The sequence below is a fragment of the Macrobrachium nipponense genome, chromosome 12 (assembly GCF_015104395.2).
Source record: "Macrobrachium nipponense isolate FS-2020 chromosome 12, ASM1510439v2, whole genome shotgun sequence".
In the NCBI taxonomy this organism is placed as follows: Eukaryota; Metazoa; Arthropoda; class Malacostraca; order Decapoda; family Palaemonidae; genus Macrobrachium; species Macrobrachium nipponense.
Genome location: NC_087205.1, coordinates 43,014,477 through 43,027,845, shown reverse-complemented (window position 1 = coordinate 43,027,845; position 13,369 = coordinate 43,014,477). Strand labels below are relative to the sequence as shown.

The 13,369-nt window shown below is 35.6% G+C and overlaps 1 protein-coding gene across 1 annotated transcript in view; it reads left to right on the top strand.

The window, feature by feature from the left end:
- The window catches only part of LOC135224506 (dynamin-1-like protein), a gene marked incomplete in the record, with an annotated part of 557,230 nt that overhangs the window by 361,717 nt on the left and 182,144 nt on the right, over nucleotides 1-13,369 (top strand). Inside the window, 1 exon segment of the mRNA XM_064263535.1 lies at nucleotides 4,546-4,923. Coding sequence (XP_064119605.1) covers nucleotides 4,546-4,923 — 378 coding nt within the window.

Sequence of the window (13,369 nt, the reverse complement as noted above, 5' to 3'; positions counted from 1 at the left end):
ACGTACATCACTTATTAGATTTTTGAGCTTGCCGTTTTATTTGATAAGAATTAAACTTTCTGCTATTACTTTTTTTAAATTGAATGATAAATAAGAGATGTACTTAAAAAAAAAATTTTGTTTGAAAGAAAAATATTTATTGAAAATTTCTTTTTATCCATTTCATCTGAAATTTTGTGTGCATCTTTGGTCAAAGTAGAGGTAACACCTGTGAAAGCTTGAACACTGTCACTCAAAATTAACCCTTGACCCCGCCGATGCCCTGTTCCTTCTTCAGGTATGATAGAAGAGCATCCTGTCAGTCTTGCAGCAGTTGGCATTTTCTAGGCCGAGCAGGTTCTTGTCGCTGCGTATCTTGCATTCATACCTGGCTGCCCCCGTAATGACTCGGGTAATGGAAACCTTCACTACTGCCTCTGTCACCGTTCTTGTGTTTGCCAGATTCTTGCATTGGTGATCCTGCCACTCTCCGAGGCCACTCCATCAGTGGTGATAGGGACTGCTGTGCACTTCCTGACACATCGAGTAATGGCAGCTCCTTCTCCAGCCTTCACAATGCCTCCAGAGGTCATCACTGTGTCCACTGTTCCTGAGGGTTTCCTTACTTCTGCTGAAGTACCTGTGGTGAAGGTCTGCTTTGCGCCCTCCCAACTGGATGAAAGACTTTGCTGCCGTGCTGGTGAAGGCAAGGAAGAGTAAGTTGAGGAGATCACAGTGCCGTCATCATCGTCTTCGTCTTCTTCCTCGTTGTCATCGTTTTCTGCTGCCTCCTCCCCTCCTTCATCCAAGACCTTGGTCAGGGAAGAAAAAGGTTGCCTCTCTGTCCCCCTACAAATCTCAAGATTTCTAGGGTCCTGCCTTCCTTTTCAGAGGAAGCAGAGGCTTTCGGAATTGGAAGCCAAGGGATTGGGTACCTCAGTAACCGCTCCCTCCACTAGTTCAAAGAAGCTTGTTTCTAAAACCAGTATACTACTGCATCAGTGCCTTGAATGTATGAGCCTCTACAGAGACTTACACATCACAATCTGTGAATGGAGGTTCGTCTTCCCATACCAGTGAGGGCACGGGGAAAGAGAAAGAGAAGAGATACTCAGGTGCCTCATCTCTCCCAGCCAGTACCTCTACTGGTACAAGGCCAGAGGCCTGAACCAGTGCCTTGTTGTCAAACAAAGCCCCTGGAGAGGTGAAGAGGAAGTCCTCCATACAGACTCCTTCTACAGGCTTCAGCCCTGAAGAAGTTTAGGGCACGTCATGAGAAGAAGGAATACTCTTTGTCGACAGGCTGCTTCTTTGACTCCTTCCAGTCCCCAGTTGCTTGTGTGCGAGAGGAGCGACTCGGCTGAGTCAGGGGCTCGACTCGAGCTGGGGTTATGGCTCGGCTATGCTGAGCTAAGTCCTCTGACCGCCATGCAAGAGCTGCTTCGCTTTTCTCGGGATAGCACCTCTCCAGAAGAGAGTTGTTCTCCTAGACCCATATTGCAATCATAACCACGAGTTGGTAATCAAATGCAGCTCACATCACTCAACCGCTTGGCTGAGTTTTGAATAGGTAGGGCTCATTGAAGGTTCTCAAAGGAGTCCTGCTCCTCAAGCTTATGCTCCTGGCTTGGTTTTTGGATCAAGCAGGAATCATGCTTGGGGAATAAGGAAGGATATCAGGGGTCTGGTGAGGTTCTTCTCCTTAGGGAAGTAGATTGGGAAGACTGCACCTTGGAGGGACTTGGAGGTCCTTTGCCAAAGGAGGCAGACACTCACGAGATACAGAGGACCTTGGAGATCATAGCACTGATCCTTCAGCACAGTAGTCTAAAGGAAGGACCTAAGACCTTTTCAGTAGATCTTCCCTCTTGACTGGGGTCTTCCTGGGGACCAAGTATGGAACCCAAGGCTTCATTGCGACTACTGTGGTCATCCCTTGCCGTTGCGGTCCTCGTTCAGGTGGATGATCTAGTCTCCTGATAAAAAAAGTCCCTTGCTGCAACAACTGATTGCAGAGGCAAAAAGAAATGGGTTTTTTCACTTGATTTCATCATATGAGCTTTTATGTTATTTTATCTTTTATCAGCGTGAAAACAACAGTAAAATAGGTGTCCTTTCAAACCCTGCAGTTTTGGTTAAAATGGTTTTCTCTCGGTTTTATCTACGACTGTGTTGGATGGCATAAGTTTATTGGAGATTTATCATTGTTGCCGACGCACGATGATATGTAGACATTAGCAGCTTTAATAATTTTCTCAGCTTCAGCTACAACCTGGTTTAAATGTAACGGTATACAGGTAGTCCCCAGGTTACGACGGGGGTTCCATTCTTAAGACGCGTCATAACCCGAAAATCGTCGTAAGCTGGAACGATGTTGTTGAAAACATGTCCACAGGGAAAATTTCACTAATTTGCAATTTTTCTTAGGGCCGTATCTCTAAAATTATCACTAATTTACTTTTTTTTATGTGCAACACTGTGTATTCACAAATTACTGTATATTTTCATTAAAATACAAAGAGAGAGAGAGAGAGAGAGAGAGAGAGAGAGAGAGAGAGAGAGAGAGAGAGAGAGCATTACAACTTGTAGCACCAGCATGGTATAAAGGAGGTTTATATTTGTTTAAATAACTGAAATTATCAATAAACATTTTACATACTAGTACCATAAAAATTCTTTCATCTCGGTAAAAGAGAGAGAGAGAGAGAGCGAGTGTTTATCTCTCTCTGTTCTCTCAAAAAATACTTATAACGCTTCCAGCGAAAGAGAGGGAGGGAGTTACCACTATGACACATTATTATCTTGTGTGGCAAAGAGAGAGAGAGAGAGAGTTAACCTTAATTAAAAGTGACATGGATAGATTAGTATTGTATTTCTGGAAAATACTATCACATATGAATTTTGTAATTACAGTTTTATTATTATTATTCTTATTATTATTATTATTATTATTATTATTATTATTATTATTATTTGAAAGTATTAAAAACAAATAGTACAAGTACATAAAAAATCTTGAGTCTCAGTAAATGAGAGAGAGAGAGAGAGAGAGAGAGAGAGAGAGAGAGAGAGAGAGAGAGAGAGAGAGAGAGAAGAGGGGGGGGGGGGAAATTTCATGAGCACTTCCCCCTCCTGGCTGTCACAGAACTTGATATATCTGACAGTTTTAGTACCTGGAGTTAGAAAAAGGTTACTGAGAGAAGACTGGGATTTCCTTCATTCTTCCATAATTTATATCACTATGGTATTTTCTTTAATGAATTGATATTATTGCTGTATAAATTAATATTAATATTTATCATACAAAAAAACATACATCTTTGTAGTAGAGAGAGAGAGAGAGAAAGAGAATTATTATTTTTATTATGTGATATCATTTCAACTTATTAAACTTACTAATACAGTATTAATCAAAATTGATATTTGAAAATTAGTAAATCATTTTTGTATTATAAAAATGTAATTAGTCATGAAAATAAACATCAAAATTCACTAATTAGTGATTATTTTCTTCTGAAAATACACAGAGAGAGAGAGAGAGAGAGAGAGAGAGAGAGAGAGAGAGAGAGAGAGAGAGAGAGAGAGAGAGAGAGAGAGAGAGAGAGACTATGGTTTTTATATCCAAGTCTAAGCAGAGTATAAATGGATTCTTTAAGTGAAATAATGTTTCAATGATAATTTGCAGTTTTGTATTAAAGGATATGTATAGTGTTTGAGAATGCGTTCCTTATCCTTGACTATGGTTACCATACAGTTTAATAGCGTAAATTGATTTATGTGCCCTCCGCTCAGAAACTAGTTCTGCGTATGAGGTATCGTTAAAAGGCATAAAAAACCGTTGTAACCTTGGAATTTGCGTTGTAATCTAACCAGAAACTTAGTTTTGTTAATTATGTATACTGGAAACAAGCAATGGTTTTTTCATTATTTGCGCTTTTGGACTGTTATAAACTGCGCATCTCAAGCTAGTGTATTCATTCGCTCGGAAACTAGTTCTGCATATGAGGCGTCACTAAAAAAGTTTAAAAAATACGACATAAAAAGTGTCGAAAATCCTCATAACCTCAAGATTTTTTTTGTAATCTAACCAAAAACTTATTTTTATTAATATACTGTGCTAAACTATAAAGGATTCTTATCATAGTATGCATTTTTTAAAAGCGTCGTTAACTCGGAGCGTCGGAAGCGTCAGCGTCGTAACCTCGGAACAAGCATCGTAACCTCGGAACAAGCATCGTAACTCAGGGCGGATTTTTCAATGAATGTTTAAGAAAAAGCGTCGTAACCCCGGAACGTCGTAAGCCGGACCCGTCGTAACCCGGGGACCGCCTGTAATTTCCTCGGATTCTAATCCTTCCTCCATCTTCTCTTCATCCTTTACACCTGCCTGAAATTTCTATCTAACAAAAAGTTATTAATTTTGATATAAAGTCAATCATTTATCTTGAATCTGAAGTACTCACTTACTTTTAGGTATCTTTTGAACTCTGGGTAAAACAACAGATAAATTTTTATAACTTATGATAATGATTTTGTCTCTAATCCAAAATACCTTTTTCTTTTCAGGTGTCCTTTGAACTTTTAGTAAAACGACAGATTAGACGCCTTGAGGAACCATCGCTTCGATGCATTGAACTTGTCCATGAGGAGATGCAGCGCATCATACAGTTCTGTGGAACGGAAGTCCAGCAGGAGATGTTGCGATTCCCAAAACTACATGAAAAAATTGTTGATGTTGTCACACAACTCTTGCGTAGGAGACTTCCTCCGACAAACGACATGATAGAAAATTTGGTGGCAGTTGAATTGGCGTACATCAACACGAAACACCCAGACTTTATAAGAGATGCATCCATGGTGTCTAACATTACTAACGAGGATGAGAAAGCAAGAAACATACCAGTACGCAGGGCTCACGAGTATGATATGAGGGACCAACCAAAGGTAAGCAGTTGTGTTTAGACTATTTTCTTCCTTTTTCTTGTAAGATATAGATTATAGTAGTTTTTTACTTTGTAAAGACATGCTTTACATGAGACATTAATATTACTTTTAAAGGCCTAGTTGAAATTTAGTTTGTTGTGTGTTTTGAGACTGCCCTTGTGTGTGGAATGCTTTCTTCATGAAACATCAGTTAAAGCTTCTTTTTTGATCTGTTGATTATCTCTGTAATGCATAACAAATGGGAAGTGCTTTATAATGGCATATTTTAAAATGTATTCAGATATATCCACAGCTTTAGTATGAGTGTATGAAATGGACTTGTGAATTGAATTTCTGAACTGCTGTGGCTATGAGCTGGTTAGGCTGCTTGAAAAAGTGAAAACTTTATTGCCCTTTTTGCGTTAAGGAGAGTTAATTATGTGATTTGCATTAGTGATGAAAAATGAGACTTGGACTTGAAGTAATAAAACCTTATTTTAAATAAGCATATCACTCAATTAAGGGTAGGCAAACTTGACTTCTGACTTGCATCAGTTGTGAAGGGAGACCACAAGAAATAAATCCCATGGTACAATGTAGGCATTACTTAAGGTTCTTCGTCCCTTTTTCCGTACCTCTGTAAATATTCTCTTTCTTCCATTGTACTTTTCATCCTCTCCAAACAGTTATTAGTTCCTACATGATATACAAACCATCAGTCCCATACATTTCACCAGAGCTGGAAATGGCCTGTGAACTTTCAGGCAAGGTGGTTAGGCAGTTCAGTACCCTCTGGTAGGTGGGAAACCCACCTGCCTGGATGTAAACATTCCAATTTACTTTCGGCCGTTGTCTGATGTTGACGTTAGTAGTTTTACTCTTTGCCAGACCATCGTTGGGCTGTTTCCTGGTGGGATTTTTTCTTTGCTTTGTCATAATTATGTTTGTATATCTGTGTATAATGCAACCCCACGAATCTAATAAGCCTCGTAAGGCCACCTTCCCCCAGCGAGTGTGTCCTAGGGCTAGCAGGAAAAAATGTGTTATTTTCCAGTCATGCGTTGATGTTGATCTTCACGCTCTCTGTACCCATTGTAGAGGAGGGCTTGAGTGCAATTATGAATCCACCTCTGCATTCACATTATTAGGTCCCCTATATGCATATAGCTTTCCTTCTCTGTCTCCATAATTTATTGATTCAAATTTATCAGAGTTAAACACCATCCTATTTACCTCTGCCCAATCATATACTTTGTTAAGGTCTCTTTGTAGCGCGTTCCTATCTTCATCACAAATAATTTCTCTGCTTATTCTTGTGTCATCGGTAAAACTACTCACTACTGAGTCCTTAACATTACTGTCTATGTCTGCAATCATAATAACAAACAGCAGTGCAGCCAAGTTTTTTATCCTCTTCCTACTTTGTCCACTATATTATGTTTTCTAATTTTCTTCGCTAATATATTATGGTCTACCTTGTCAAAAGCTTTTGCAAAGTCTAGATAAACCACATCTGTTTCTTTTCCGTTTTTCATATTTTTATATATGTTCTCACGGTGAACTAACAGTTGAGTTTATGTACTTTTTCTGGGTACAAAACCATGTTGTCCAATATTAAACAAATTACTTTTCATTAAATATTTCATAATATTTTTCTTCTTTACCCTTTCATACACTTTCATAATATGTGATGTTAGACTTGTAGGCCTATAATTACTTGCCTCTAGTCTTTATCCACTTTTGAAAGTAGGGGTAATATTATGCTAATTTTTGCTCATCATAAATCTTGCCTGTCTACACTTTGCCTTAATAATATTGCAAGTGGCTTTGTGATAGAATGAACTATTTTTTTTTAGCAAAATAGCAGGGACACCATCTGGCCCATCTGCTGCTCCATTTTTAATTTCATTAATAGCCTGCACAATATCGGCCTCATTAATATCTATGTCTGATAAATATTTACTATTTTCATCCCTTATTTCAGTATCATTATCTTCATTATTAATTCTAGGGGTAAATTCTTTCTTATATCTTTCTGCCAATATGTTGCATATTTCCTTTTTTCATTCGTTAATCTCCCTTCATTTCTCAGAGGGCCTATTTCTATTCTTCTTTTAGTCATCTTTTTCGCATATGAGTAATAGTTTGGGGGTTTTGCTTGATATTTACTAGGGTTTTTTCATCCAAGTCCCATTTTTCATTTTCTTTTGATTGTATAATCTTTTGTTCTGCATTTTTTTATCTTACTTTTTAGTTCCATCACTTTCCATGCATTCTTTTCTTTTGCAAGACTTTTTTCCACTTTCTGATTTTCTGACTTTTTCGGTAGAGTTACCTCGCAGGCGTAAGGAAAAAGTTTTTTTTTCAAAAATTCACCATAAATCGAAATATTGTGCTAGAGAATTTCAATTTGTTGCAAAATGAAGGTAAATGTTTGAATATTACTAGAATGTAAGAGTTTTAGCTTACAATTGCGTTTTTCTACCATTTCGGTCGAGTCAAAGTTGACCGAAGGTTGAAATTTTGGCACTTATCTTTATTTATATGGAAATATTTCAAAACTGATAAAAGCTACAATCTTTATTTATATGGAAATATTTCAAAACTGATAAAGGCTATAACCATGGGTTGTTTCTTGTATTCTACATGAAATTGCGCACATTTTCATATATAAAACTTTATGTAATGGCTAATATAAAACGGCGCAAACATTACGACAATCCGACGAAAGAATTTTGATTTTTCGGCAGTTACCGCACGGACGTAAGGTAAAAGTTTTTTTAAAAATTCACCATTAATCGAAATATTGTGCCAGAGACTTCTGATTTGTAGCAAAATGAAGGTAAATGATTGAATATTACTGAATGTAAGAGTATTAGCTTACAATTGCGTTTTTCAACCATTTCGGTCGAGTCAAAGTTGACCGAAGGTTGAAATTTTGGTACTGATAATTATTTATATAAAAATATTTCAAAACTTATAAAAGTTACAACCATGGGTTGTTTTTTTTGTTATATTCTACATGAAGTTGCACACATTTTCATATATAAAACTCTATGCAACGGCTTATATAAAACGGTGTAAAATTTACGACAAAGTGACAAATTAATTTCTGAGATGTGTCGCTGATGCTTTTTAGTGCGAAAAGAAAGAAATTCGCACATGTGTGCCTGGGTAACGCTTGTAAACAAAACAACAGCTTGATCCGTGAACTCCAAGCATCCCTCAAGGCACGTGATTCAAAATTTTTTGCCAAGTATGCCTATAACTATTTTTCCACGAATATTTATAAAAACTTTTTAGTGTCGACGTATTTTACGTCAATTAAGCACCCAACACAATTTTCATCGTCGTAAAATACGTCCAATAGGCGTTTAAGGTTTAAAGTCTCCGGATAGGAGAATAGCCAAGTCTTTGTGATTTCTACATTTATCATCTAATTTTTTTATTAGTGTCAAACTCTTCATTATTAGGGGGTCTATATATTACTATGTTAATTAATTTTTCAGATTCAAATTCTACTGCTATTAGTTAACATTCTGAGTTACTATGTTTCTCATATATTTTTCTTTGTTTTATGTGATCATCATTACCAGTCTCTTGGGAATACCAGGTTTCACTTATACTCATTATATCCATTTTCTTTTCAATTTGGGTTAGTTCTTCTAAGAACTCTACTTCTCTTTTTGTGTTACTCGTAACTAAACCCTGCATATTCATCACTATGATGGTTTGTGTGTTATTCCCTTCATTTAAAATGGGTAATATTATGGATTTTCCCATGTCTCTTTCCTGTTCTGGTATGTTGTTCTTTTCTTCATTTCCAGAAATTGACGTTAAAAACTCCAACTTTTCCAATATATTTGATCTTCCTTCATTATAATTATTCATTTTGTGTATGAATTTGCAATTTTCTCCATATCTGCACCATCCCCTAGCATCACATATACAGTTCTTGTCTCTTTCACTGTATCTTGGAGCTGATGCTTCCATTTTCGTTGCTAACATACTACAGCACGGTGATGGCTTGTTTTTTCCTTCATGTTCTTTGTTCCTTTCTTTATTTGTTTCTGTTTTATTTTGGATTTTATTGTTTAGTTGATTTTGATTCATGGCTACAAGGTGCATATATTTACATTTTTTGTTGAACTTACATCCTTTTCCTTCTTTTAGGTTTTTGCATATTTTTTGGATGTAGATCTGCATTCATCCTCATAGCCATCTAGGTATGCACATTTACCATAGATCTCATAATTGTGACATACCTTGGGATGTTTGTAGTAACATCTTTCGAATCTGCAATTCCCTCTTTTCAAAAGGGTGCAGACTTTGTCTTTCTTTTCTATTTTGTCATGCTCTTTTCCATCAGTATGCAGATCTGGGTAAAGCCTCTTCGGGATTTTATTTTGTGTTGTCATGTCATATTATTTCTTCGTATGTATGCTGCTTGATTGCCTCATAATGTTTTGTTTTCTTCTTTTCCATTTTCCTCTTCTTCATCTTCTTCATCTCCTACTATTTGCACATTAAGTCCTGATTTAATAACATTATCTATCCATGAGAGACATGTTGAGCAAAATACTCTTGTATCCTTACTCGTATTTTGCTGGACTTCAGCACATTAGGGATATGTGGGTATGTTGCATGTATAACATTTCCTGATCAGATTTTGTGGATTTACTATGCTATACCACACCCTACACAGTTTGCATGCTTTAGGCATCCTTTTTCCTATTGCATCAATTAGTATATTCACAATGTTCACCTTTTTCATTTTCTTTTTTGGAATGTGTTAATTGATGTAAATTTTCTTTATAAGTCTCTCGACCACTTGAATTTTATTTGGCACTCCTTCAATTATTTTCATAATATTTTCTGCTGACTTTTTGTTTAAGGCTGCTATTGATCTTATAGTTGACAAATGCCAGCTCCCTTCCTGCTAACTCATCATATTGCATGTCTGCAATGCAGGCAAGATTTCGCCATCTTTTTCCACAGTTGGAACTTACTGCCATCTTGATCTGATTTACAATAGTTCACTTGATAAACTAACTTAGTAGATGCTTTATCCTACTATTCTCACACTAATCTTATCACAGACAATTCACGAACACTTCTAGATATAATTCGTTTTATATATGGAAATGTGCGCAATTTCATGTAGAATACAACTAAAAACAATCCATGGTTGTAGCTTTTATCAGTTTAGAAATATTTTCATATAAATAACGATAAGTGCCAAAATTTCAACCTTCGGTCAACTTTGACTTGACCAAAATGGTCGAAAAACGGAATTTTAAACTAAAACTCTTACATTCTAGTAATATTCAAACATTTACCTTTATTTTGCAATAAATTGGAAGTCTCTAGCACAATATTTCGATTTATGGTGAATAATGAAAAAAAAAAAATTCCTTACGTCCGCGCGGTAACTCTTCCGAGAAAAATCAGACATTTTTTCGTCCGATTGTCGTAATGTTTGCACCATTTTAAAATAGCCGTTACTTAAAGTTTTATATATTAAAATGTGCGCAATTTCATGTAGCATACAAAAAAAATAATTGAAGGTTGTAGCTTTTCTCATTTTTGAAATATTTGCACATAAATCACGATAAATAGAAAAAAAAACACATTTGGTCAACTTTGACTCTACCGAATGGTAACAAAACGCAATTGTAAGCTAAAACTCTTACAGTTTAGTAATATTCAGTCATTTATCTTCATTTTGAAACAAATTCGAAGTCTCTAGCACAATATTTAGATTTATGGTGAATTTAAAAAATATATTTCCTTTCCTCTCCGAAATGCGTATGTCGCATTCTCGTAATATTTGCTCCATTTCATATAAGGCGTTTCATAGAGTTTTATATATGAAAATGTGCGCAATTGTATGTAGAATACAAAAAAAATAATTGAAGATTGTCGCTTTTCCCATTTTTGAAATATTTGTATATAAAAAAATATATAAAAAATTTGACATTCGGTCCACTTTAACTTGTCCGAAATGGTCGAAAACTGCAATTGTAAGCTAAAAGTTTTACAGTATAGTAATATTCAATCATTTATCTTAATTTTGAAACAAATTGGAAGTCTTTAGAACAATATTTCAATTTACAGTGAATTTTTGAAAAAAAACATTTTTTTTACGTCCGCTCATTACGAATTCATGCATCATTTTGTGATTATATTTTCTCTGTGTTGCTTTGATGGTTTACAATGTGTTATATACCAAAAAGATTGCAATTTAGTGTAAAATACAACAAAAAAAAATTAACTCTTTAGCTTTAACCGTTTTGCTCACAGCGCAATTTGAATACAATTATATATGAAATTTTTTTTCGCCCTATCATATATCTCATTATTTATATATGATAATGATTTTTCTTTATTTCTGATGGTTGCATACTAAACTTCAGGCAATGACAAAAAGGAACTCTTAATGTTGAAAACTAAGCGCGCTGTGATTTTTTGAAAAAAATATTTTTTCCGCTTCGGCGCTCACTCCGAGACCCCCCCCCCCCCGGCATACAGGAGACAATTTTTATTATACCCCTTCAGCGTTAAAGGGTTAATATTACTATTTGAAAATTAGAACATACTGTAAATTATTTATCAAAATATAATAGTACCCTGAAAGATATAGGCTTACACTTCTAACACTTCCACCCAAAACTGAGGGACAGCGTTACTGCTGTGTCATAAGTATCTTGTGTGAGAGAGAGAGAGAGAGAGAGAGAGAGAGAGAGAGAGAGAGAGAGAGAGAGAGAGAGTTATCCTTATTTAAAAGAGTGAAATGGAAAGATTATTGTATTTCTTTAAAATACTATCACATATGAAGTTTGTAATTTGTTATATTATTATTATTATTATTACTACTATTATTATTATTATTATTATTATATTATTAATTATTATTATTATTATTATTATTGTTTTAATAAACTTATACATATACGTATGTACTATAAAATTCATCTCAGAGAGAGAGAGAGAGAGAGAGAGAGAGAGAGAGAGAGAGAGAGAGAGAGAGAGAGAGAGAGAGAAATACATGAACATTAGTTGGCAACAGGGCAACACGCTCCCCTTCTATCACATTACCTGGTATATTTGACAGCTCTGGACCACAGCTTATTACTTGGATCTAAAAAGAAAGGTGTGGGGTAGAATGGATTTTCTTCATCCTTACATAATTTTTTAATTTATAAACTTAAAGTGATACTGATTCACTACACTAGTATTTTCTGTAATGAATTTATAACATTGCTGTTAGAGAGAGAGAGAGAGAGAGAGAGAGAGAGAGAGAGAGGAGGAGAGAGATGAGAGAGGACGAGAGAGAGAGAGAGAGAGATCGAGGAGAGGGAGAGGAGAGAGAGAGAGAGAGAGAAAAAAAAAGAGTATTAATCAGTACTTATTAACATTTGAAAATGAGTTAAATCATTTATTTACCATAAAAATGTATTTAGTCATGAAAATATCAAAATACATTGAATATTTATGGTAAGAAAAACGTGGCGAATAAGTGAATTTCTTGCAAGAAATGGGTAGATATGGTCCAAAGAAAAATCTGTGAATCTTGAGAATGTGAATACGAGGAGTTGACTGTACTCTGATCAATTTGTCAGAGGCAAATTGGTATGTTTACATATGGGAAGGCAGTCCTTCTGCATACCAGAAGGTAGTTCACTGCCTAAACACCCCTTGTTTGAAAGTTCAACAGCCATTTCCAGCTCCGCTGAAAGTAATTCCAAATATAAAGGACCCCAGGTTTGTATGCAGTGCACCCCACTATTCGTGGGAGGATGGGTACATCCCCCTCCGCAAAAATAGCTAAAATCCGCAAATACTTAAAACCCCTCTAAAAATGCTTTGAACTGCCTAACACCAAAAAAGCCCTCTAAATATGTGTGTACCTGAGGATTTTAATAGTTTTATCACAAAAATTGCATTTAGTCAAGAAAATATGAAAGTACAGTAATTTGTGAATGTTTCTTAGTGAAAAATGTACAGCGAAAGGTGAATTTCATGTGAATAATGGTTATATAAATCCGCAAATAGGAGAGTCCATGAATTATAGTCCGCAAAAGTTGGGTCGACTGCAGTTAGGAAAAATACAATTTACTTTAAAAATTGTGATTTCATAGTGCAACTGCAAGGTTTTCTTGGTGTTACATAGACCTTTCAAAAACCTTTTAAACTTTTTAACTCTTGAGTTTCCCTTTGAGTGCTGAATGACTTCAGATCCCCTTTGAGTGCTGAATGACTTCATAGGTCCCCTTTGAGTGCTGAATGACCATATAGGTCACAGCAGTTGGTCTTTGGCCTAAATTTTATATTCCATTCCATTCTGCAAGAAATAAATACTAATGGGAAATTATTTGATATTTAATATTTTTTTAGTGTGCTTCACAAAACTGCCATTAACTGACTTAGCTTCCTTGACAAAGAAAATACCAAGTGCATACTATAT